This window comes from Ascaphus truei, chromosome 13 (genome assembly GCF_040206685.1).
Source record: "Ascaphus truei isolate aAscTru1 chromosome 13, aAscTru1.hap1, whole genome shotgun sequence".
NCBI lineage: Eukaryota > Metazoa > Chordata > Amphibia > Anura > Ascaphidae > Ascaphus > Ascaphus truei.
The window spans coordinates 17,097,692-17,124,049 of NC_134495.1; the positions used below are offsets into that span (position 1 = coordinate 17,097,692).

The window sequence follows — 26,358 nt, forward strand, 5'->3', positions numbered from 1 at the left end:
CATTACTCCACACCGGAAAGACACACTAAGACACGGACAATTCTTTAAGGACACATCTCCCATCATCGGCTTACTAGTCAGGTACATGTGGATCTGCACCCAATCTCTACCCCTATATTACCTCATATATAGCACTAATACAACTCTATACATGCCCCGCTTTTTACTTCATACCTTGAAATTGGCTTATATACCCTTTCAGTTTTTTCCTTGAGCTCATAGCTGGTTTCCATTTTTGCTTGTACCCCAAGCTAGTCTGAGTTTGACGGCCCTGCCCTACAGGAAAGAAGATTATTTGTAACAGGACCAGGTAGCCCGACAGTTTATACCAGACAAGTGGCATATGTACCACTGGTAACACACAACGGCTGAAGTTGATGAAGCCACAAAGTGGGGTATCGTGCTCCGATCCGGCGGTAACTGCCACTGACTTGATACTCTGCCGTGCGGCTTGAGGGGTCCCGGCTAATGTCCTTTAATGTAGTTTTCCAAACATCTGTTTCTACATGCAAATCGGAAAGGAGGTAGAAAACACACAATGTGTAGCCACGAAAAACCTCAAACTAATGGAATGATACAGATGCACCAGAGGTATATGTACTTTGACATAAAATACTGTAGGTATCGTGGTACAGAAGAACATAAGGATTCTTACTCTGTAATTCCCAGGAGTCCTGTACTATTCAAATTATTTGTGAAACTTATTTCATTGTTTTGTAACCCAGTTAGTTAAAAAAAAAAAAATAATAATAATATATATATATATATATTTAGAGAAATAAACAGGAAATCAAAGTTCTAATAAAATGATCTGCAGTATTCGTTGTTTGTCTAGCCACACTACTATTCTCCTATTTTTCTCTACTGTCACCTTGCTCCAGCCACTTAAAAACTCTTCATATGAAAAGTAGCCAACCATGTAGAGATGTGAACAGAGAGGAACTTATGATTTTTCTTAGTTACCTTTATAACCTGTACAGAGATTAATACATTCACATATAGTATGGTTATCATGAGTTGAGAGTATAACAAGAAAAGTCCACTGTGCTTTACTTATAGAAAAATAGACACAACAGTGTCCTTTATTGGGACATTACAAGCTGATTTACAATCAATCGCTCTAAACAAAGGTGGTTATTCAGCAAAGCAAAGTAACTCTTATTCTCCCAAACTCCATAGCAGAGAGCATACAGGAATAACCGCTAAATGCTTAAGTGAATAACCCCTTAGCATTTGTTACTTCCAGGTAACATGTCGCCTACCAGTCAACTCATTACCTATAGATCTTCTACGATCACCTCATACAACTTCCCCCATGAGATAAGTTTGGCTTTACCAACTTTTTTTATGTGCCCATTCCACTTCAGTGTGAGAAAAGCTTGCAAGAACGCGTTGGCAGCACTGCCATTGTAGAAGTAAAATTACCGAAACCTTAACATTGTAGCATTTGTTCTGTTCCTCTATTGCTGATTGGAGTGCGCCACCCTCAAAAAAACAGAAGGCATAAAGGTGAATATAAACATAGGAAAGTATTTTACACCTTGTCCTGGAGACTGTCCATATAGTCTCTAAGCTCTCTCGAATCCCCAAGGTTCATATCTTGGCAAACCCACTTGATATTGTCCTCATTGCCAAAAATGACTGCATTGGTGTATGGACCTCCCTCTTCTGGTAAGATAGTAGTAAACGATGTGAACTTGACTCGCTTCCTCTTCGATCCCCCTGGATTTAATGGTTCATTCTGAACTTCTTTTTCATATGTATAATCAGAGGATCGAAGAATTTGGCTATATGGGTTCGTCTGTGAACTTCCATTGAGAAGGAAGTTGTTCTCTTCAAATTGCGACCTTCGATCAATCATGGTGGTGCACTCTTCTGCTGGAAGGGAAATGTCAACTGGGTTCTCCAGTAGCTCAACCTCATTTCCAAGCCACACCCAGTCATGGGAGTGGGGGATGTTGGCCTGATCAGCCACAGGGAACCTTTTGTGCCTATATTTCCAAGCGAATGCCACACAATTAATTAAGAATACTAAAATTGCCAGGCAGAATACACAGAGCAGGGCATACATGCCAATTTCCAAGTCTGTTAACCCCCTGGATGGCTGAGTGAGTACACTCTCCTGATTCTGCTCCGGAGAGGCTATTTGTGTGGGGAAAATGGTGTAAGCTATGGGGATAATATGTATATGGCCATCGTTATAGTTCTTTTGATAGTCACCTGGGGAATCGGAGGTTGTGTTTTTGTTAGCGCTGTCCTCGAAACCAACTCCAGATGTTCCATGTTTGGGCCACTCATTTGCTGTCCTTTCTCGCTCTGCAACCTTCTCAGTTGTTTTACTTGCATGTTTCTTAAAATCTTCATCTACAGTATGAATTTCATTCATGTTTCCTTTTTGGTCTGAGTCCTTCTGGCCAAATTTAACCTTAATGGTTCCGCTCCCAACAGCCAGGCTACTCTTCCGCTTGGACTTCTGGCAGATCTCACTGATCCCCATTTCTAACTTGATCAGTGGACCTTGGCCTTCTCCTTCTGCAACCACGACCGGCCAATTTGATAGAGTGTTTTGATAGGTGGTCACCACCATCTCGTCCAGTGAAGACACAAGAATTGAGAAGTCTTTGCTTTCGTAAATGTCTAGCGGTGTTACCGAGCCATCACTAAACAGGGTCCACACACTGATTACTGCTTCCTGCAATGGGAACATAATAGACATCATCACTATCTCCACTCTTATTTAATTGTACTAGATTAACACCTTCCCTGCCTGCGGAGCCTACAACATCCTACACAGCAATGTGTTGATTAACCCTTTTTCTGCCAATGTGCCTATGTTTTCAGCAAGGTGCTATGTGATGAATCCGATCTCGTTCTATCTGATGGCACAGCTGTTCATATTTGTGCGCTTTTCATGCACTGAAAACATTACTAAAGCATGTACATCTGATGCTTTTTTTTAAAAAAAATTATTACAATTTTCTAAAAAATTAAACAAATACAAGGGTATAGTCAACGGCTTTTGACCAATGACCAGCAAAATGTACTCCACTTTTGACACATTTTTGGGTTCTCCTTTGCCTGTATGGTTGTACAGTAATTAGAAACCAAGTCCACTTTATCTACGACATGTGAGCACATAAACTGTCTTTCCAGAAGTAAAAATACTGTGACTGTTCATTGTCAGTAATTAGGGATAACAAGTTACTGTGGAGCCTGACTTCCAACAAAAAGGACCATGAATGGTTTTTGGCAAACCCTTTGGAGACACCTCATGAACCCCCAGTTGGGAATCACTGACAGACAGAGCAAATGAATGACCTTTTAACCCCTTTGCTTCCAGAGGGGCAATACCTTTTGAAGGTACAACACGTCTGTTGATAAAACTTCTATGTGTTGATTCTTTAATGCTGTTAATGTTCCTGCTTTTTGTGCACTCTACTCTAATAATATTTCTTTTTCTTGTGTAGCACTGGCAGTGTACGCAGTGCAGTACATTGGCATTTTTTAGGTGCAATGAGTCCCTGCCCCGCACAGCTTACACCTTATTTGAAGTCTTGCGTAATACTGTACCTGTTTAAAGTCATGGAGGATATCGCTGGCCGATGTGCTCGTAATGATGGCTCTCTTGTTCCCTTTGCTTGCTTGCACAGACAGGGAGAGGCCAGTGATGAGCTGAACGCCCAGTTCTGTGATTCCTACCCGATCATCCAGCACCGTTACCGTCTTCTCAGCCAAGATGGAATCAGACAGAGGTGAGAGAACCTTTTAAAAGCAACACAGCGGTTCACTGGGGGAGCAGTAAACAGTAGAAACAACCAGCTCTACTGAAGTTGTTCTATCAAACTAAGAAATAGATCCTAAGCAGAAAATGATGTGCTAGTCCTAAAGTGGTGAAATAGAGAAAAGAAGCCCTAACAGACAATTCCTATTTAAAAAACAAACAATACTGGATATTTGAACTAAATGTGTAACGCTATAATAGCTATCAAGACCTTGTGATTTGTGCCTTGTGCCAAAATCAAATAGCATGCATACAGGTGATGCCTGCCAAAGTCCTGTTCCTATTGGGTAGTGGCTCTTCAAAGTAATTTAGTCCAGCTGCTGGAGTCAAGTGAATGGGGTTTCTAAGGCCCAGGCCATGGTTAGTGCTTGCTTGCTTAAGCGTGCTGTCGCTTGCTGATGCTTGCCACTGAGCCCCTACAGCCGCAATTAAAGCGGCTTTAGTAGGGGCTCGCGCATGCTTTCCGTTGCTTGCTGAGGCGCGCTTGAACAGAGCCGACAGTGAAATTTTAAATTCACGCGCTGACTCCGCTCACGTGACGCCTCAGCATCCAATGAAAGGACGAGCAGGGAAATGTGAACGGGGTACTTATTGTCTGGCACCAGCGGAGTGAGTGAGTGAGTGTGTGTGTGTTGATGTGCGTGTGTGTGTGTAACCTCTCCCCACCAATCAGTAACCTCTCCCCCCAGTCAGTCACCCCCCCCCAGTCAGTCACCCCCCCCCCCCAGTCAGTCACCCCCCCCCAGTCAGTCACCCCCCCAGTCAGTCACCCCCCCAGTCAGTTACCCCCCCAGTCAGTCACCCCCCTCAGTCAGTCACCCCCCCCCAGTCAGTCACCTCTCCCCCAGTCAGTCACCCCCCCCCCGGTCAGTCACCCCCACCCGGTCAGTCACCCCCACCCCCGTCAGTCACCCCCCCTAGTCAGTCACCCCCCCCCCCAGTAAGTCACCCCCATACAGTCAGTCACCCCCCCTCCAGTCAGTCACCCCCCCCAGGCAGTCACCCCCCTCCAGTCAGTCACCCCCCTCCAGTCAGTCACCCCCCCCCAGTCAGTGCCCCCCCCCCAGTAAGTCACCCCCCCCAGTCAGTTACCCCCCCAGTCAGTCACCTCCCCCCCCCAGTCAGTCACCTCCCCCCCCCAGTCAGTCACCCCCCCAGTCAGTCACCGCCCCCAGTCAGTCACCTCCCCCCCAGTCAGTCACCTCCCCCCAGTCAGTCACCTCCCCCCAGTCAGTCACCTCCTCTCAGTCAGTCACCTCCCCCCCCCAGTCAGTCACCCCCCCAACTCTGTGTATCACCCACCCTCTGTGTGTCACCCACCGTTTCTCCCCCCCACACTCTCTCTCTCTCCCCCACACACTCTCTCTCTCCCCCACACTCTCTCTCTCTCCCCCACACTCTCTCTCTCTCCCCCACACACTCTCTCTCCCCCACACACTCTCTCTCCCCCACACACTCTCTCTCCCCCACACACTCTCTCTCCCCCACACACTCTCTCTCCCCCACACACTCTCTCTCCCCCACACACTCTCTCTCCCCCACACACTCTCTCTCTCCCCCACACTCTCTCTCTCCCCCACACTCTCTCTCTCCCCCACACTCTCTCTCTCCCCCACACTCTCTCTCTCCCCCACACTCTCTCTCTCCCCCACACTCTCTCTCTCCCCCACACTCTCTCTCTCCCCCCAACTCTCTCTCTCCCCCCAACTCTCTCTCTCTCCCCAACTCTCTCTCTCTCCCACTCTCTCTCTCTCCCCCCCACTCTCTCTCTCTCCCCCCCACACACTCTCTCTCCCCCACACTCTCTCCCCCACACTCTCTCTCTCTCTCTCCCCCACACACTCTCTCTCTCCCCCACACTCTCTCTCTCCCCCACACTCTCTCTCTCCCCCACTCTCTCTCTCTCTCTCCCACACTCTCTCTCTCTCTCTCCCACACTCTCTCTCTCCCCCACACTCTCTCTCTCTCTCCGCCACTCTCTCTCCCCCACACTCTCTCTCTCTCCCCCACACTCACTCTCTCTCTCTCTTCCCCCCACTCACTCTCTCTCTCTCCCCCACACTCTCTCTCTCTCTCTCTCTCCCCCACACTCTCTCTCTCTCTCTCCCCCCCAACACACTCTCTCTCTCCCCCACACTGTCTCTCTCCCCCCACACTCTCTCTCTCCCCCCACTCTCTCTCTCTCCCCCCACTCTCTCTCTCCCCCACACACTCTCTCTCTCCCCCCACACACACTCTCTCTCCCCCCCACACACTCTCTCTCTCTCCCCCACACACTCTCTCTCTCTATCCCCCCCACTCTCTCTCTCTCCCCCCCACACTCTCTCTCTCTCCCCCCCACACTCTCTCTCCCCCCCCCCACTCTCTCTCTCTCCCCCCCACACTCTCTCTCTCTCTCCCCCCCACACACTGTCTCTCTCCCCCACACTCTCTCTCTCTCTCCCCCACACTCTCTCTCTCTCCCCCACACTCTGGATCTCTTATTTACCCTATAAATCTTACTTGCCCTATACTTCACCGAAATAACCTATACTGCTTTCTTCCAGATCTGACTCAAGCTTCACACGGAAGACATCAGAACCCCCCCTAACCCAGAAGAGAGGTAGGGAACACATCCCCTCCAATGTATAACATTGCGGGAATGAGGGTACCTGGACATTGAGGGACTGCGGATCAGGTAAGATCCCAGGTGGGATTGCTGCTTTAGATATTGTGAAGCGGGGACGTCCAGACACTGGTTAAGGGGTTCAGGAAACTAGTCATTCACACCGGGCTTTTATTTCTAGATCCGACATTTATGCACACACACACATAACAAGGACTAATTGTAGTATAATGTAATACAATAAATACATTTATGTCAAAAACGGGTGTTGTTCTGACTAGGAATTTATTAAATGTATTTTATTTATATATTTTATTTTAAAGCGGGGTTGGGGCAGGACAAGGGTTGGGGGCGGGACTAGGGGCGGGGTTGGGGGTGGGACTAGGTGGCGAGTAGATTTTTTGGTTGGGCGAGTAGATTTCTGGGTGATTTGTCGAACACTGGCTATAGGTATCCAATCACTGAGCAAGCTTAGTGGTGAAACGCGTTGGGTTTAACTGTAGAGGCCACCGTAGGTAACTTGCATACGCAAGCTCTTCGATCGCGGACACGCTTTCACGCATACATGCTCACAGAGCACACTTGACCCACCTACTGAAACTAACGAAGGAGGATAGGACTACCTGTTCGGCCCGTCCACGGGTGCTACCGAGACGTAACTCCGCAGAAAGGAGAATGGAGTTAGTACTGGGAAATCTTCACCGTGACATGCACCCCGAGTGATGAGAAGACGGTAGACGAGACCAAATTTCTTCCGAGCTCCATAAAACATTCCGGTTCCACAGACGACCAGAGGGAGGACACGCACACAACGTCTGATAAGAGTTTATTGTCGTCTGCCCCAGGTGACAAGCTCCCCACAAACATTGGACACCTGTAGCCATGGGATTCTTCTATTTCACAAGCACATGTGAGTGCTAATATATATATATATATATGTATATGTATATATATATATATATATATATATACACACATACATATACATACACACACTGTATATTGTATTATAATAAATAACCATGTCACAGCATTGTTTTTTTCTTTTTGCTTTCTATATATCTCCCTATTGATCCACGCCCCAGAGGACATTTTCCCTTCCTTGCCTAGTACTACATTGGATTGTTTTATTTGCATACAGTATACACTGCACTGATTTGTTTTCAAGTTTAATTTAGTCCAGTGAAATCATAGCATTGCGAGACCGTGTAGCACAGGAGCGGCCAACTCCAGTCCTCAAGGGCCACCAACGGGTCAGGTTTTAAGGATATCCCTGCTTCAGCACAGGTGGCTCAATCTGTGGCTTAGTCAATGACTGAAGCAGGGACATCCTTAAAACCTGACCTGTTGGTGGCCCCTGATGACTGGAGATGGCCATCCCTGGTCTAGCACATAATAAATGTTGAGTGAAGACTTTGGCTGTCCAGCAATAAGACCAATGACAGACTGAGCTCCTGCTGAGGACTTTGGCTGTGATGTTATTCAGAGCTTGGAGTAACACAACTGATTATTATTCTTATGCACTGTTCCCTTTCTATGATTTAGGTATGATCGATTTGTAATATTTACTGTAGCATCTTATATTCCATATGGAAGCCATAGACTCGACTTCACCGATATGCCTTGCATATAAACCCTTAGCCTGGTAATCGTTTGTCTTTGTTAATTTAACATGAATGTTATGCTCTGCTAAGAAGCATTTTCTTAATGCACTTGCTGGAGTTAGCAGAGTTAGAAAAAAAATAACAATGTCCTTTGATGGCATGTCTTGGAAGTGTAGGTGGCATTTCATCTTCCTCACTTTGCACTGCTTGAGTCAAATCTTCTGTATTGAATGTGCATTGAATCCTGTGCCTCCGAAAATATTCTATTCCAATTATTCTCTTAGTCTCGCTTGCTAACTAGACACATTTCCTTTCCAATCCAGCGCACCCAAATAAATTCTCTGAAGAAAAGATGAACTAACATCTAAACGATTTGATGGGCCTAACCGTTAATGTCAGTTCTGTCATGCTGGACGCTGCCCTAACAGCTGGGACCTCATACGCCTGAGACTGCGGCCCCAGTGCCTGCGCTGCACGCGCGTCTGCCAGGCTGGCGGCGCGTGCAGCCGAGTCCCCCGGTCTGCAGCGAGCTGCAGGGGAAAGACAGGGGGGGGAGGGGCGTGACGAGGGTGTGGCCGTGATGTCACCTGGCAGGTTCGCCCTCATTGGCTGAACCGCTGGGGGCGTGGTCTAGCACTCCGTCGCGAGTATCTGTTGGCGCAGCGCGACGGCCGCCCCTCGCAGCGGGCCCGGCCCCATTGAGAGGCAGCTCTTGTCCCTGCAGCATCCGCCACAGCGGGCGCTGCAGTAGCCAGTGGGAAGACAGCCTGATGTGCCCGGCAGCAGTCCATGATAACGTTGTTTCAAACCATTCTAATAGTAAATATTATTTGCACATTTAGAAGTAAATACATAAACTTCTTATCATTCAAGTCTACATGCTTTCAGAGGAGCAAATAGAAAGATTATTGAATTATAGGGTTCATATGTAGATGCAAATCCTTCACAAATACAGTATAAAACATACGATTAGACAAAAGAGTGCAGATTATTTCTAGTAGCTGTCATCCTTTGACACTTTGCAAATTATTATTAATAGTATTTGTTATAAACAGTCAGAACTACATAAAGCATGTGCAATTTAGATCCTACGACAGGGGCTTCTGAATTCACATCCACGTGTGAGTTCTTTATAGATGCAGTTATTCTATAAACGTTTGAGACCTCACAATCTTTTCTCCATAATATGAGACTTATAATAGCTCAGCTGCACATGTATTAATTATAGGGGTTTCTGTATGCGTGTCATCCAGTTTTGCCCTAAATTTGACACAAACGAAGGCAAGTTGAACATACATCACTTAGCATGACTGTATAACGCGATTTCCCCTCCTTGAACAGGGTTGAGATTTGGGGATGGTATGTGGAGATACAGGGTGTGTTACACGCATTATAATGGGAAAGTTTAGGCTGGCCATTTTCTCCAGGTCTCTAACTGGCGTACATTTCGCAGAGTAACAATCTGTGTCTTGGATTGGCTTGTTCCTCCGACTTGAGGCAGCTGCCCAAAGAAACCCAATGTTGCATCTAGACACTCTGCAGGAGCTTGTAACCATGTGCATCTGTAAAGAGCTGACTTTGTGATCCATTAAAAGTTAGACAACTAAGTAACCTAGTGCAGGACTAATACTACTCCCAGAGATCTCTAACTTACAACTGTACCTGGACTGTAGTTATGCCTTGTTCACGACCAACTAGAACCCTCCCAGCTTCCAATGTAGCGATCTTGGGTTCTTCCACCTTCATGAAGTCACTCACAAGATCAGTGATGTCAAACTGCCAGTCCGGGCCCAGCATGTAGTTCAGCTGACTTCCGGCATCAGAGGATTCGGCTACAAACTGAGTGAAGACTCGCACCATTGCATGCTGGTACTGCAGGGAACACCCTCTTCCTTTCTTCTCATCATCCTCTTCATCTTCACTGTCTCTGGTAGGTCTGAAAAGAAAGAAACTTGCCTAAACGTTTCTGACCTCAACTGTCTCACTATTACTACAGCCATTACCAGCCTCAGAAAATAAAGGGGTGCTAATTATTCTGCCAATAGCTTCTTCTTTATAAACTCCATTACGAACGGGAAGGTTTACTGTTAATAACTGTAAAAGCTATGTGTGTTAAAATAAAAATCTATCACCTTTGTCACATAGTAGTCTGTGTCTACCTATTGTGTGTGTGTATACATATACTTGTGCTGTTTCCAAACTGACTCAGCACGTAAAAGGACACTAATTGCATAGTGTAGAAGTCCGGGAAAAACGAGACAGTACACAGCCAGGGAAATCCAGAAGTATTGTATTCAATAATAATACATGGCACTGCATCCAACGTTTCGGTCATCAAAGAGTGACCTTCCTCATTGCGCATGACATAGGGTGTTGCGAGTTGGGCGCATGCGCACGGCAACCTGGAGGCGAGCATTGATTCATGCAGGCTTCCATACTGTGCAGTAAGAAGGTCTATGCTAATTAGCAAGATGGCGGTGTGTTACAGCACAGGTCTGCGGCTCACAGCAAGTACAGCTGCACGTTTTTTTCGCGGGTTTTTGGTCCTTACATGGGTGAGTATGATTGTTTATTGATTTATGTGGGTATATAAGGTGGTTCACTAGCATTGACACACTGCACGTCCCTGAGGAAGGTCACTCTTTGATGACCGAAACGTTGGATGCAGTGCCATGTATTATTATTGAATACAATACTTCTGGATTTCCCTGGCTGTGTGCTGTCTCGTTTTTCCCGGACTTCCATCTGGTAAAATGTATCTGTGTATATGTGCATATGGGATAAGCATCAGTGGATTATCAGTTTACAGTGTGCCAACTGCTCTTCATTTATATTTATATATATATATATATATATATATATATATATATATAAATAATGTGGGGGTGGGGAAACAGGCAGAGGCAGGGAGGGATTGGCTGTGTGCAGTGATGGCCCCACCCCCTCAGCAAGCAGGGAAAAAACCTGCAGCAGGGGAAACAGAGGAGCCGGTACTGAGTACTGGACAGTACCATCACAAAAAAAGCCCTGGTTGTATACATTAGGTCACTATCCCAGTAGCACTCCAATTGACACAAACACATATATATATATATATATATATATATATATATGTAGTGAGTTTTGAGCTTGCTAAGACTGTGTATGTCTAAATGTAGACTGAAAGAACACAAATATACAGTGTAATTGTTAATTGCTTTCACATCATAGTGTGTATTGCTAGGAAATCTATATACGTTTAGAAAATGAGCCGAGTTTAGAGCTTGGCTCTCAGGCAGTGGGCCCTACAATGCTAGAAGTGCTCTAACAAACTGAAATACACTGCATGGAAATTCTAAAGGGGGTCACTATTATAAGAAGGGATTACTGCCCATGCTAAACCGATGCAATTAGTGTCCTTTTACGTGCCGAGTCAGTTTGGAAACAGCACAAGTTCTCTAATAGAAGAAAAGAAGAACGGCATTGTGCAATCCAGGCCTTGTTCCTATTGCTTCAATCCTATTCTTCGTAAAAATCAATATATAAATACAGAATACAGAGAAATCTCTGCACTGTAACTCTTACATTGTCCTCTGAAAGGGGGGATTCCAACAGTGTCATCTCATTAGTAGCTTTGAACAAATGGACCTATCTCCTTGCTCTCCAATTACTAGAAGGTACACACAGTAGTAATTTCATTATGCCTTGATTATTTCATTCTTTGCCATCGTACATCAGCCTCCAGTTCTGCCTTCAGAAGGAATTCTTGATATGGTTACAATGTAGCAATCGGTTTACTCACCTTTTGTTAATGGTGACTGGGATCCTCCAGCCCTTGATCTGACTCAGCTCGGTGTCTGAGATCTCCACTTGCAGGGGTAGGCGCGGAGCCCAGACGGTCACCTCTAACTGGGTTGTGAAGTGCTGGTAAGTGAAGTTTACAATGGTGGCCAATTTGCTTTTCATTTCTTTCCCGTTGACGTAGATTGAGTCACATCTGTCTGAAACCTGAAGAAGACAGCGCCGGCTGATTATCTTGTTCGTGGATTATAGAACATTGGAGGTGTGGCTGGTGACATATATGCCAAGATATTAAACTTCACCAAAAACCGTCACCCTTGAAAATCTTCAGTAGAAAGCACATTAAACCCCGACTTTCATAATAATATTGACAATTGTTTTGAAGCAAAAATGCGTGTTTCGCTTATAGTCACGGTATGTGTTTTTCACAGTGTAATTCATGTTTTGCCTCTTTGCTAATTACTCAAAGCAAACCAGGATGGCTTCACACATCCCTAATGCGACTGTCTTTGGCATGCACTAACATGTAAATATTCTAATGCACAGCACTCTAAAACTCCCATCATTGCTGCATACAAGTCTGCAATGCAAGTATAATGAACCATTTCTTATCTTTTTATTCCATTAAACTGGCTGAATAAAGCCTACAATAAGGTATCATTATGCCTCTTCACATGTCTTAGCTCAAAACTTTAGATGCATATTTTGACCACAAGATGGTAAGTCTCGAAATGTCTACTCTGGATAGGTTCTAAGCCAACAATAAATATTTACATTGACATACTGTAGTCTCATGCACAACTAGAACTACTAAAACAAGGAATAGAACAGAATCAAGCTACTATTCATTCTATTTCATAGGGATGCTTCCTTCATCTTGGTAGATTTCTTTGTTGAGTGTCTTTCGTGAAACTCAAGTTTTATTTGACTGAGAAAAGAAACAGATCAAAACAGTGCTAAGCAGATAAAGGCAACGTGACAATGGATCTCTCATGGATTTTAACGCCCAATGGGGGGGAAAGATCAAATGCGCATTAAAGATACATTTCAAGATCATCTTCACGTTTGATATAATGATTCCATTATTTTCATATAAGCCCAGCTCATACAATAGGCACTCTATAAAAAAAAGAATCCGCTCTTTCCCCCCAGAGATAAAAGGTGTTTTTTATGGACTTCCGGTAGGAATGAAAAAAATGGAAGAGAAAGTAGATAAGGTAATCTCAATGGCCCTGTGTTACTTTGATGATACTGTATGACAGGGGTGGCCAAGCTGACGGCGTTGGAGCCCGAATTTACCAGTGTTCATGTCAAAATTCAAAGGAATACCTGTACACACTGACACAGAGTATAACGTGGCAGCACTACACACTGACACAGAGTATAACCTGGCAGCACTACACACTACACATGGTGCCCAGCAATAGACCTTATAGCAACAGAAGAAAATGCAAAAAAACCCAGGTCTTTTGTTCTCGAAATCTCGATTAAAAAGCAACATTTACAGAAGCAATGTTGTCACAGTGGAACTTTTCACTAGTATACATTTTTCCATAATTCAGAGTTCTGACAAAAATGAGGAGATTTTTATTCCTGCAGAGAACTGTCCGAGTCTGCTGATTGTCTCATCGCTGGCATCTGCTTCCTACCTGCAGCCAGCCTTTATAAACCTCCTCTTCCTGTTCCTCCATGCCTGTTTATTGAGACTTACTTCAGTAATCAAGCTCGCCGCACCTCATGTTGCTATCGCTCCCTCTTCGTGTTCCAGACCTAAGTCGTATTTAACTACCTACCTGCCTCTGACCTTTACCTGTCCACTGACCATCACTACCTACCTCTGACCACAAATCACTGCTACCTGCGGGAGAGCCCATTCCAGCAACTGGACTCCAGCCCTGCAGTAGCTGCCCCGACACTTGGTGAGGTTTGTGTGACAGATTAAAATGCATCATTGACTACACCATGGAGATTTCTTGGACCACTTCCATTCGACTGGAAGTGCAGGACCACATGGCACCTCCAAGGGATTCTCTCCATCAGTGCAACAGAATTTTGGGAGTATTAGAAGACGTTCTATAAGACATGTTGTTTCAGAGGTGATGACTATTTTGTATTCATTCTTTGAATTTATTCTCTCTAGTTGTAGGAGTATTTTTGGCCGAGATATATTAATGGCTGATTTATTATTATTATTTCAGCAGCTTTTTCCCTTTTTTATTGGCTTTATGATAAAGTGTGGGTTTGTGCTCCTTTTAAGTAACGAAAGGGCCAGCACAGAGCTGCTCCCTTTAATCCCTAGAAAGTAGCAGATGGGTGATAAAACCAACACACATATTCCTAGACCCAGCCACATTAGCATCCCGCTCATTCCCGTCTCATAATGTGTCATAAATGTCTCTTGACATTTTTAAGCACATTAATCATAACCATTCAGAGACAGAGTGGCTGAAATTGTAAATCAAGTCGGTAATGTCTAGGGATCTTTGTCAAAATGAATATCAAGCATGTATAATGAAGAGTGGAATGTGGTGACAAATAATTACAACTGTAAGCTAAATAAAAGTAACTCAAATTCAAGCCTTTTGCCCTAATTTTAGTATATGAAAAGTAGTTGATTTTTGGATGAACAAAGCGTTTTGGGACAATGTTTCCATTTATTTTATTTTTTTCTCTCCATGTACAATGATTTTCAAGTTTATAAAGATAGATATCATTATCTTGGGCTATTATCACTGAACAACTAAAGCCACTTAAAAATATTAACCTGAAACCCCACCTCTTACATGAAGCGTCCCAATGGCTTGTGGCTATTATCCCACAGTCACTCCTGCCAAGCACTGCCATCTACTGCACCGGCTGTCTCTGTACATCTCCCAACATGCCACTTAGATTGTAAGCTCTCCGGGGCAGGGATTTCCTGTCCTATTGGCTGACTTTGTTGCGCTTATTGTATTATAATTCCCTTTACTGCATTAGTACACTGTGGGCGCTATATAAATAAAGATATACAGGCATATTTTCTTAAATTCTGTATAATGTGTTTCAGGAATTCCCATTTGAAGTGGCTTTAAAAATATTCAGTGGTAATGGCTCAGATTTACTAAACAGTGCTAAGCCATAGGGTAGCTTATAGATCTTTCACATGGATGGTGCAAGGTGCCTTATTGTTCAGTACCGGTTTCTAAATAAGGCTCCACATGTATATTACAAAGTAGCCACCAATATAATTTTAAGCTTCCATTACAAAACTTAAAAGCACTGAACTGATCTGGAAAAAAAATAGGGTCAGCACTCCCGGATTACAACAGGGCCCCAGTCATGCGACGGGTTCCGTTCCAAGGACCCCGCCGGAATGCGAAAATCGCCGGAAAGCGGATCCAGCGATTTTCGTTATGTGCGCATGCGCAGACCGGCAATGCGCCGTTCTACGCATGCGCAACTTCGGCAAAGCCCCTCATTCTGCGCATGCGCGACCCCGGACTGGCCCGGTCTGCGCAATGCGCGACATCGGAATTGCCCGCTCTGCGCATGCGCGACTTTGGACCGGCCCGTTCTGCGCATGCGCAACAATGGCGGCCTCCTTCTCGGTACCGCCGTATCGGCAGATCGCCGAAAAGCGGGGCGCCGAGAAGCGGAGCCTTCCTGTATATTAACAAAAACTGAGCCTTCAAACAGTGGTGTGCGCCTGGAATGAACCTTTGAAAGCGTAGCCTGTATTTTTAGGCTGGGATTTATCAAAGCGTGATGTATCGTACCCATTCTGGTGGCAACTGCTATTGACTTGGTGGCCAGTTACCGCCAGAGCGGGGGAGATTAAACTGCATAGCGCTTTGATAATCTCTGGCCTTTGTGGATGGGTCATTCTCCTGCTTACCATATGCATTTAACAAATGTACATTAGTTACCGTGCTGTAGTTATTTAGAATGCATCTCTTGTGTTTTTGAGAACTATGATATTCACACCCCATTTCAGATCATGGCTTCATTATTTGTCTTTCATTTCTGCATCGAAGCACAACGTGTATAAAATGCAATATTGTAAAGAACAAGAAACACAGTGATTTTTCACCTTTCTCTGTGTTTCCTATGTTATAAGCAGATTGTCTTTTAAAAAAACAACCCACGCAGGTTTCTCCTTTTTATCAACAACTAACATAACATACAATACCTTGGAGAATTGCAGGTGATTTGTCTCCAGAAATGTTTTAAAAAGAAAGTTAACTTTAAAAAAAAAAAAATATATATATATATATATATATATATATATATATATGCTCTATGAATTTAAGAAATTGAGAGAGCTTAGAAGAACAACAAAACTAAAGTCTTAAAGCAGCAGTTTAAGCAATATCTTACATGTGTGTTTTTTATAATAAATCCGTTCTGTACCATGAGAAAATACTTGTAGCATTTAAAATTTAAAAAAAAAATGTTTTAAATACATTTTTGATGTTTCTAATGTAGGAAGCATTTCCAAAGTGACAGCCCCCTTCCCCTTCTGATAGGCTCTGGCTCTTGAGACCTGCTCTCGCTCTAGCAGTGCACCAATTGTATCTAGTAACTGCCCAGTCACATAATAATGCTGGACTACATTGCCCAGAATGCTGTGCAAGAGCTGAATTAAATAACCTTGAGCAAGCGATCGATTACAGGAGAACGGATCGATCTGCAGCTTAGCTAATCACTTGTCAGTGCGCAGATTGTATTGATACACATATTGAATGGGGAAATAAATTATTATTATTATTTAAACGGCAGCTTGAACTGCAGCTTTAAGATTTGGGCTTTAAGATTGGATATACAGTACAGTTCTAGAGAGAGCAATACATCACTATACTGTCTTTTCAGTGGCTCTGCTATTGTTTTATTTCTTTGGCTGCTTGTTCTGCCTGATATGGAGGCATCCAGATTTTTTTTAGTGCGTGCCTACAGTAGCTAATTACCGTGACGGTGAGGGGGTACCCCAGCCATTAATAAAGGTATTTGGCCTGGCTGGGGGCCCCTGAGCCATATTGGGAAAATGTAGATTGTCAGCTCTGCAGCCCAGTAATGGCGAAATCACTGTGCATTCAATAAACATGTATGTGTGTCTCCCACCAGGTATAAGGTGGCGAGAATCATGGTGTGTCTAACTATGAAATGTATTACTGTAGCAGTGTTTCCCTGTAACCGCGCAAAGAAAAAATGGTTTAAAAACACAGCAGCCCGCAGCACAGCGAACGGATTTTAGCTAGATCCTGCTAGGAAGGTCCTAGCACGCTGAGATTTGCTGTGAGCGCTGGTCAGGTAAAATCATTAAAAAAGTTATAGCGCAATTTTTATAAAGGTATATAACAAATTTGATCAATAAATGTCCCCAAGGTTTAGATTTTTATTAAATTAATGATCAGAGGCAGTCATTCAGTATGGATAAAAATCCATTGCATAGGAAACAGAGGGAGCTACTCCGCCCTCTAAGCTTCAAAGGACCAGTTTCAAAGGCAGCCCTGGATATGGAGGTGTTAAACCGTTGGTTAGCAAGGAAGAGAATTTCAAAACCACCCTGGCATATTGTTGCTCTGGCCAGACTTTTAGGCACTGAGCCGGCCGGGGGTCTGGCATGACAAGTGGGGAAAAGACTGTGTTTTTCGCACATGCCCAGTTGCTATGCTGAAGCTCCCAGTGCCAGGCTACCCAGGACTGGCAGCTCTGGGATAGGTGGGAATATTTGGTTCCCACGCACAGGTTGGCTGCAGAGTTTAAAGATAGGAATGTTAACCCTATAAGAACCTGTGCAGCCCATCAGGAAGGAGATTCCCCTAAGATGTATCATGCAGTGAAAGATCCATGCTGTAACAAGACTTAACATCGTAACTAGTAAGTGTATTTTTCGTTGCAATTGTAAATCAAGCTGTGTATGTTCATTCTGTAAATAAATTACAATTTATTTTATCTCTTGCTTTGCTCAATCAAAGGATCTGGGTATTTTGGTGTTAAAAGCATTGGTCTCCCGTGACAATTACTAACATCGGCATGAAGCATCATGGACGTTCGTGATGGCATTTCCCATGTCAGATGGGCTAAGTAGTAAAATATTATAACATAGTAAAATAATGCTAAAGCCTATTTATCTGCCACATGAAAATAAGAAATACATCTCAAACTAATTGTTCCTGGATTGAAGGCAGCGAGAAACAAAACAATAATGACTACGGTTAGTGATTCAAAGTTAATTCATTTCAATGGGAGTTTTCCTGCAATAGGTCCCCATTGACACTATTGCAGTTTAATGAATAACCCCCCCAACCATTCGGGGAAGAGAGTTCAATAAACTTGTTCACGGTCACAAGGGCCACAGAGGTTCAAAAAAGAGTTCCTCCAAATTCAAGATGCCTTAACTTGATCTGAATATATTTACACTGTATAATCAAATGCCTCTAATTCAGTGTTTTTCGACCAGGGTTCCAAGGAACCCTTGGGATCCCTGGGCATCCCTAAAGGGTTCCCTGCAATTCTCTGGTCATTTGAAAATTGGATAAACTACAGAAGAATTTACAATGCATCTGATCACAGAGGTGCTATTAGAGATGGTTGGGGGTTCCTCAGAATTTCACTTGGGTTTCCTTAACCAAAATAAAAAAGGTTGGAAACCACTGCTCTCATTACTCACTAAAAAGGTCGGTTAACTTGCATCATTCACTTTTACTGGATATAAAGTGTAACCTTTTATGTCACTAACCTGTTTCTCTACATGGTCCTGTTTCTTGCCAAGCATATTTCTGCTCGTATGTTATGGTCACTGGTTTTCAATTACATGTTTAGGGGAACACGCTGTGCTTCATTAATTGTTATTGTGCCCAGCATTCCATTGATGTAAAGTCTTATTTAGAATTCAAATCTTGTACTCCAAAATAATCAGGAACCGCAAGGGGAACATGTCCCAAAAAAACTGATTAAAACAATTTTCAATCAGTTCCCTCAAGATAACACGTTTGTTCCTATGTATTCTGAAAATGGAAAAGATTTTATTTCTCTCTCCGGCAGAGAACATGAAAGCCATTTACAATTTAAATATTGCAGTTTCTTATCTTCTTCTTTTTTTTCCTCTGCATTTCCTTACTCGGGCGACATGAATTGAAGAACTCGAGCGTAAATATTGTGCAACCATAACAAAAACAGAAATCTATGGCAAACAGAACCAAAATAAGAGGCCAAATCTTCCCTCGTCTGCTGTCGTGTCCAAAGGGAACAGTGTAATAACGTTTTTATTTATAAAATATTTTACCAGGACATAATACATTGAGAGTTACCTCTTGTTTTCAAGAATGTCCTGGGCATATCACGTGTGAGCACATTCACGTCTCAGTATATGGACACAGTGTAATTGTGCCAAATTATATGAAATATGTTATCAAGGAGGCAACCCAAGGCGGCTGATTATTTTTGTGTGCAAATTTTAATATTTTATTTTGTATAGGGCTGAAGCAGGGGGGTTCTGGAGCTGAACCACGTTCATTTCAGTCTCGGGGACCCCCTGCTTCCGGAAATACTTACCTGCGAATTAGGTGCCGGTAGCCGATCTCCTCGGCAGACAAAAATATCACTTGTGAGCACATTCACATGTCTCAACGCTGCTTTTCCCCATTATCTCCTAGCATACAATGCTTCCACTGCAGCTAGGTATTGTGGGAAATTACATGCAAATGAGCACACAGTGTCACCTTTTGCTAATTTCCATGTCAATTCCCAGAGTACCTAGCTGCAGTGGAAGCATTGTATGCTAAGAGAGAATGGTCTAAAGCAGAGTTGCAGACAGTGGCGTAGCAAAGTATGCGCGGGTTCCTGGGCAAAATGTTTGCATTGTTTGGCCAAGCATGCGCGACTGGCACTTGCCAACTGCGCATGCGCAATCGTTTTTTCCCCTACTGCGCATGCACGATCGGCTGTTTTTCATACTACGTATGTGCAATCTGCGCTTGCCTACCGCGCATGTGCGATCGGCACTTGCCAGCTGCTCGTGCACGCATGCACCTGAGCGACTGGCAACATGCCGATCGTGTAGGTGTGGTAGGCAAGTGCCGATCACGCATGCGCAGTAGGCAAATGTCGATCGCACATGCACAGTAGGAAGGAAAAAAAAGCCGATCTCGCTTGCGCTGTAGGAAAAAAGTCGATGGCGCATGCGCAGCCGCTAGAGAATGTGTCCCCGAGTTATAGCCACACCCCTGGTTACAGACCGGTCTGGGACGTGAATGTGCTCACAAGTGATATTTTTATTTACTGTGCACGGTAGATGGTTTTTGTCACTTCATTTTCTACCCACCATAACTTAGCTACTGTACAAGAACCCGTGCTGCCCAGGAGTTCCCAATTAATTCCTATCCAAAATAACATACCGTACAAGTGGCAATTAAAACCGTGGTAATTTTTTCTCCCGTGCTTTCCAAGTTATTATCTTGACACATCAATTTGACGAGTCACATTTGCAGCGATTTCTTAAAAGCAATTAGCTTTTAGCAATTGTACAATTAGGCACAATTAGAGACAATAATGATGTTTCAATGAAGCGAACTCTGCATCTCTAAAAACAGGTGATGACATTATATTCATGTAGATGGCTTCATTAGGTTATCTAAAAATGGCTTTATCAATTCACGGTACTATTATGAAGGCAGGTTTTTCTCGGGGGGCAATGAATCCGTAGAGAAGGGTTATGTGGTCCATTTCAATGATTATCACGGTTACAACTTTTCCATCAGCTTTTTTCAATCGGTATATTGGAGTCAGGAAGGAATTTATTTTCCCCCTTATGAGACATCATTAGATGATATTTCACTGGGGTTTTTTTGTTTGCCTTCCTCTGGATCAATACAGGCATACCCCGCTTTAAGGACACTCACTTTAAGTACACTCGCGAGTAAGGACATATCGCCCAGTAGGCAAACAGCAGCTCGCGCATGCGCCTGTCAGCACGTCCTGAACAGCAATACCGGCTTCCTACCTGTTCCAAAACTGAGCACAAGCGGGGAGACTATAGAGCCTGTTACAAATGCGTTATTTACATCAGTTATGCACGTATATGACGATTGCAGTACAGCACACGCATCGATAAGTGGGAAAAAGGTAATGCTTCACTTTAAGTACATTTTCGCTTTACATACATGCTCCGGTCCCATTGCGTACTTTAATGCGGGGTATACTGTTAGTACGGATATAGGATAAAGTATCTCTCGTCTACATTTAGCATAGGTTGAACTTGATGGACGCATGTTTTTTTTCAACCTCATCTACTATGTCACTATATACGTGTTGTATAGAGTTGTGCCATATAAGTCATACAGAAAACTAGATAAAATCAAGTTTATGATCAGATTGGAGTATATCGAACATTTTCAACTGTATGAAATATGATGTGCAATAACACCTTTGAATTATTTCCGTATTTGTCCTACACATTACAGCGATAATGAATCTGTATAAAAGCAGTAACGTTTTATTATACAGGATATGCAGTAGCCAGGTTTCACTACAACAATGTGCCTAGATACATTCCAGAATAATATCACTTCAACCGCAGTGATGTCATTCTGTTAAAACAAGGCAGACCTATTATTATCGCGTACTTTTAAAGCGCCAACTTATGCCGCTGTGCCATCTGGGTGCAGAGATGTGATAATTACATAAATACATTAGTTGCGTACAAATACGAATAAGAACAAACATGCACAAACAGATACCGAGAGGTAATGAGGGCCTTGCTCCTGGGAGCGTACAGTCTACACAGGAGTGGCCAACTCCAGTCCTCAAGGGCAACCAACAGGTCAGGTTTTAACAACAAGTTGACAAGTGAGCCACCTGTGCTGAAGCAGGGATATACATAAAACCTGACCTGTTGGTGGCCCTTGAGGACTGGAGTTGGCCACTCCTGTCTAGAGGATCTATCGACAAGGAGACAAATAAATGTGTGTGTGAGTAACCCATGTTCCCCCACCCTAAGGGAGAATCACTGCTGTTACCTAGTGTTGGTGCTACCTGTAGGGCTCACAGGAGGCTCTGAGCATCCGCCAGTGGTAGTGGGGATTACCAGGACGGGCTTTTAGGGATCTTGACAGCTCTTCGCTCGCTGTTGCAGCGCCTCCATTCCCACTGGGCCTATAGTTATAGGTGCAGTCCCTTGTGGAAAACACTCACTCTCTCCCTGAAGAAACTGCAGCCTCAGGCAGGAGTATAAAACAAGTAACATTTCTTTATTGCAGCAAGTACACAGCATACATCACAGCATACTCTTTACTTTGGTCCCTGGACTCAACCCCCGGGGCTTGAGGCCCCAAGGGTCTATCCTTGACTCTCATACTCCACGGTGGAGTATGGGGTAACTGATCCCACTCCCCTGAGAGAGGGGAAGGAAGGTGGTCCAGAGCTCTGGCTCCACACTTCCAACTCTGCACAGACAGAACTAAATTTAGGCTGCAGCCCCTTTTGTAGCCAGGGGAGGGTCCTAGGACTGAGCCCCTGATAGGGCAGTACTCAGGCCTTAGGCCCACCCCCCATGTCACTCAAGGGAGTTGTTTACTAAAGCAGGGGCAGATTTAACCCTAACACTGCCAGCGTTGGTACCAGGACTTACGTGCTAGGCAGAGAATTCATTAGCCAGAGGTTACATGGCTACATATATATTTTATCATTGTTACATATCATACAGTGCAAGCAGTGTTAAACTGGCAAAGCAATAAAACGGAAGAATAAAAAGTCTGCAAAAACAATATAAATAACCTGAATCATGGAAAAGACCTGTATAGTCAACAAATTATCATTATAAGGGCTGTCAGACTGGAACTTCAAGAGAATGCAGCAACAATTACCGTTTGAACTACAATGTATCATGTTTTATGCCAAACAGGAGCTTAAGTGCAGCAGGGTTTTATCACTTTCCCATAAGGAATGTAGCAAAAAGGCATAAATAAATAGGATTCATCGGTCCTGCCACCACTCTCCCTTAAATGATTCTGTTCTTCATAAAGATCTAGCCTGGTAGTGTGCGAGTTTGGACTTTAACCCCTTTTTCTGTTTCAATAAAAAAACTAAGAGTCAATACACTATACTAACATAACTGCTTTGATGTTGTCTAGTGGAACCACCTTCCTTCCAAAATATATTAACATTCATTATGGCGATACACGGAGTGTTTGTTTGCTGTGAACCAAAATTATTACTATTAATATTTAGTTTTTATTTAGGACCAACCATGTTCTCGGAACTTACAGACAAATAATGTAGGATACACTGATAAGAGCGCCACACAGCCATACGTATTAGAAGAAGATGCACTATAGGTTTTATGGAGCTGACAGCCAAGTTAAATAAAAACCTGGATTGTGCACTTGTTCTGTGACATTCATGCCAAGGGCAGTACAAACAACACATCCCTTAAAGCTGCAGTCCAATAAATATCCTGCATGTATGTTTTGTGAATAAATCAGTTCTGTACTATGAGAAAATACTTGTAGCATTTTTTTTTAAAACATGTCTGAATGACATTTTTTGTATATTATAATGTAACAAGCATTTTTAGTTTCTATAGCAACCATTTACAAAGTCACATCCCCTTGCTCTTCTGAAACAGGCTCTGGCACACCCCTTTTGGGGCCCTGCCCTCTCTCTAGCATTGCACCAATTGTATCTAGTGACTGCCTGGTCACATGATCCTCCCCACAGAACTTTGCATCTTTTGTCCTCTTCTCCTGCACTGACAGCCATTTAGTGAACACCCAATCTGAATTTTCACTGATCGATCCCAGGAGAATGGATCAATCAGCAAATTAGCTATCATTGTGTGGATTGTATTGATGCACATATTAAGGGGGGGTGGGTGGGGAGGTGAGCGGCAGCCTGGATTGCTGCTTTAAGGTTGAAGGAAAGGAGATTTCCCCAGCAACAAAGGAAAGGGTTCTTTACAGTAAGGGCAGTTAAAATGTGCAATTCATTACCCATGGAGACAGTGATGGCAGATACAATAGCTATCTTCCAAAAAAAAGGTTGGACATCTTTTTAGAAAGGAACGGTATACAGGGATATACCAAACAAGTAAACATGGGAAGGATGTTAAACCAGGGAGTAATCTGATTGCAAATTTTTGGAGTCAGGAAGGAATTTATTTTCCCCTTATGAGACATCATTGGATACCCGAGGGGTTTTATGTTTCTTCCTTCCTTCCTCTGGATCAAAATACTGTAAATACAGATATATGATCTGTCATCTAACTTTAGCATAGGTTGAACCTCATCTACCTTGTAACGATTTCGTCTGCCTTTCAGTTGCCTCCTCCTCCTACCACACAGCCACTTTCTACAAACTGTTCTAAAGACCATTTATCGCAACCCCCTTTTTTTAATCCCGGTCTCCCTCCGTTTCTTTTGCAACAATTGTTTGTACACTGTGTGCGCATACAAATGAACAATGAAAACTTGTCCTGCTTTGATACATGGTTCGGTCTAATACTCCTATCACGTAATATCTAGAGAAGACATGTGTGTGGTCTGTAAAGCCTATGTAAAAATCCATATACATGTAGCATGCAAATATTAAACCCTTTCATGTGTGTCCAATTCGAGCAAGTAAGAGGTCTCAACATGTACCAAATTGTTAATATTCACGTAGGAAGCGTAGAAGGGTGGGGAACCATGCTGGTCCTTTCTTACATGTAGTAACAAAGGAGGAAGAGGGAGGAGGGGGTATAATACCTTTTATTGGACCAAGAAGTAGTTGCCTGATGAAGGACCCTCAGAGGTTGGAAAGCTTGTAACATCAATTATTGTAAGTCCAATAAAATGTATCATTCCCCTCCTCCCTCTCCCTCCTTTGTTATGAATATTCACATACTGTACACAACTTAATAAACTGATTTTCTTAATTCAAGACTGTCCCAGGTTAACTTAAACATTTTCCACAGATTTTCTAGCTCTTCTTCCTTGAAATATGGTGTGACAAAGATGGTGCCTACTAGCTCCACTCCGGTACGATTTCTCTTTTTTTTGTACATTTCTGGCTAGACAAGGGAGTATTGTCAATTGCAGGTGTGTCAGGATGTGTGCGTCAGTAAAGTCAGGAACCGAGAACATTTCATGATGACAGGGTTGGCTGCTCGCCTGCAACTGCATGACATTGTGCACTCATTTTCAGTCTCTGCATGCAATTCATTTATGCTATTTTTCTTCTCTGTAGTATTTTACAACAGTGTCATCTCTGTCACTGCCAGTGTACCTGTGCTGAAGGGAGCATGGGAGCAGCTGCTTTTTAAATCAACATCCAGCACTTAATATATATATAGGGCTAAAATAGAAAACGGTAGTCAACTCAACAAGAGTAAACAAAGGACAGCACTCAGTGGTAGATGAAAAAACCTGTATTCAAAGTAGACAGCAGCACAAACAAGACCAACGTTTCGGTCTTCACAGGGACCTTCCTCAGGGCAGGGCAAATATCATGTTTATATTCTGTTTAGTCACAGATACAGATACATTCTAGGATGCACTGTTTTTAAGTAAAACCCTTTCTTGCTATATCCATTGTAACACCGCCGGAAGAAGAGATCAGTGTATCTCAAAAGCTCACACAAATAAAAGCATTTCATTAGTCAAAGAACGGTATCGTCTATTCATTTTTGATTATTAAACTCGGCTAACATGGTACATCTCTCTCTCTCACTCTCTCACTCATGTGCGTGAAATGCCCAGGGGGGCTGCTGCTACATAGGTGAGACGGGACAGGGGCTAAACAAGAGAATGAATCTGCATCGCCACCGCATCACAAGCGGAACAAGAGACAGCCCTGTTGGCGAACATTTCTACGACTCTGGCGATAAGAGGAACGATCTGAAGGTGGCCATACTCAAAGGTAATCTTAGAACACACAAAGAGATACGGCTGCATGAATACAAATTGATGCAACAGTTCGGGACACTTAGCGGTGGCCTAAACCGAGACCGCAGTTTCATGAGTCACTACTGCCACAAGAGAACTCTATTCCCATGACTGCTAAAGGCCATGTCTATACATACTGTGCTATATGTATGCACACACAGCTGTCTCTTACACATACAAATACTCTATGTAATTCCATCCCTATATACCAATAGGGACCACATAGTATCTACACACACTTTTAGTAATGCAACACCCTCTTACATTTCCACACCTACCCACACCATTGATATATACTCCCACGCCACTCACACCTTTTGTAAAGTGCTGTATACACTGTGGGCGCTTTATACATTTATATTTACACACACACACACATACACACTCTTACATCACTAACATTCAGGGACTATTTAACACCTCAAGTCATAAATCGCATACAGCACAGGGGGGATGGATAGGTTTCAGTCACAGATAACATTCCAAGATGCACTGATTTTAAGTAAAACCGTTGCTTGCTTTACTCATTATAACACCGTCGGAAGAAGAGATCAGTGTATCTCGAAAGCTCACACAAATAAAAGCATTTCGTTAGCCACAGAACGGTATCGTCTATTATATATATATAATATATATATATATACAGTAGTCTTTTATTAGCACCGTTTAAGTGGTCTGCGAAAATAAAAA

At 43.4% G+C, this 26,358-nt stretch overlaps 1 protein-coding gene across 2 annotated transcripts in view; it reads right to left on the bottom strand.

Moving 5' to 3' along the window:
- Window positions 1–1,048: 1,048 nt before the first annotated feature.
- LOC142464949 (transmembrane protein 132B-like) overlaps window positions 1,049–26,358 on the bottom strand; it is a 286,810-nt gene continuing 261,500 nt past the window's right edge. The window contains exons 1-5 of one of the 2 annotated variants that reach the window (XM_075568708.1): window positions 21,766–22,189; window positions 11,772–11,977; window positions 9,653–9,926; window positions 3,571–3,762; window positions 1,049–2,692 (exon numbers count right to left, since the gene is read on the bottom strand). In XM_075568708.1, coding sequence (XP_075424823.1) covers window positions 1,535–2,692; window positions 3,571–3,762; window positions 9,653–9,926; window positions 11,772–11,935 — 1,788 coding nt within the window. In that variant the 5' untranslated portion in view covers window positions 11,936–11,977; window positions 21,766–22,189 and the 3' untranslated portion in view covers window positions 1,049–1,534. Of the gene's footprint in view, window positions 2,693–3,570; window positions 3,763–9,652; window positions 9,927–11,771; window positions 11,978–21,765; window positions 22,190–26,358 lie in introns of those variants that run through there. The other variant, XM_075568707.1, reaches the window with a different exon arrangement.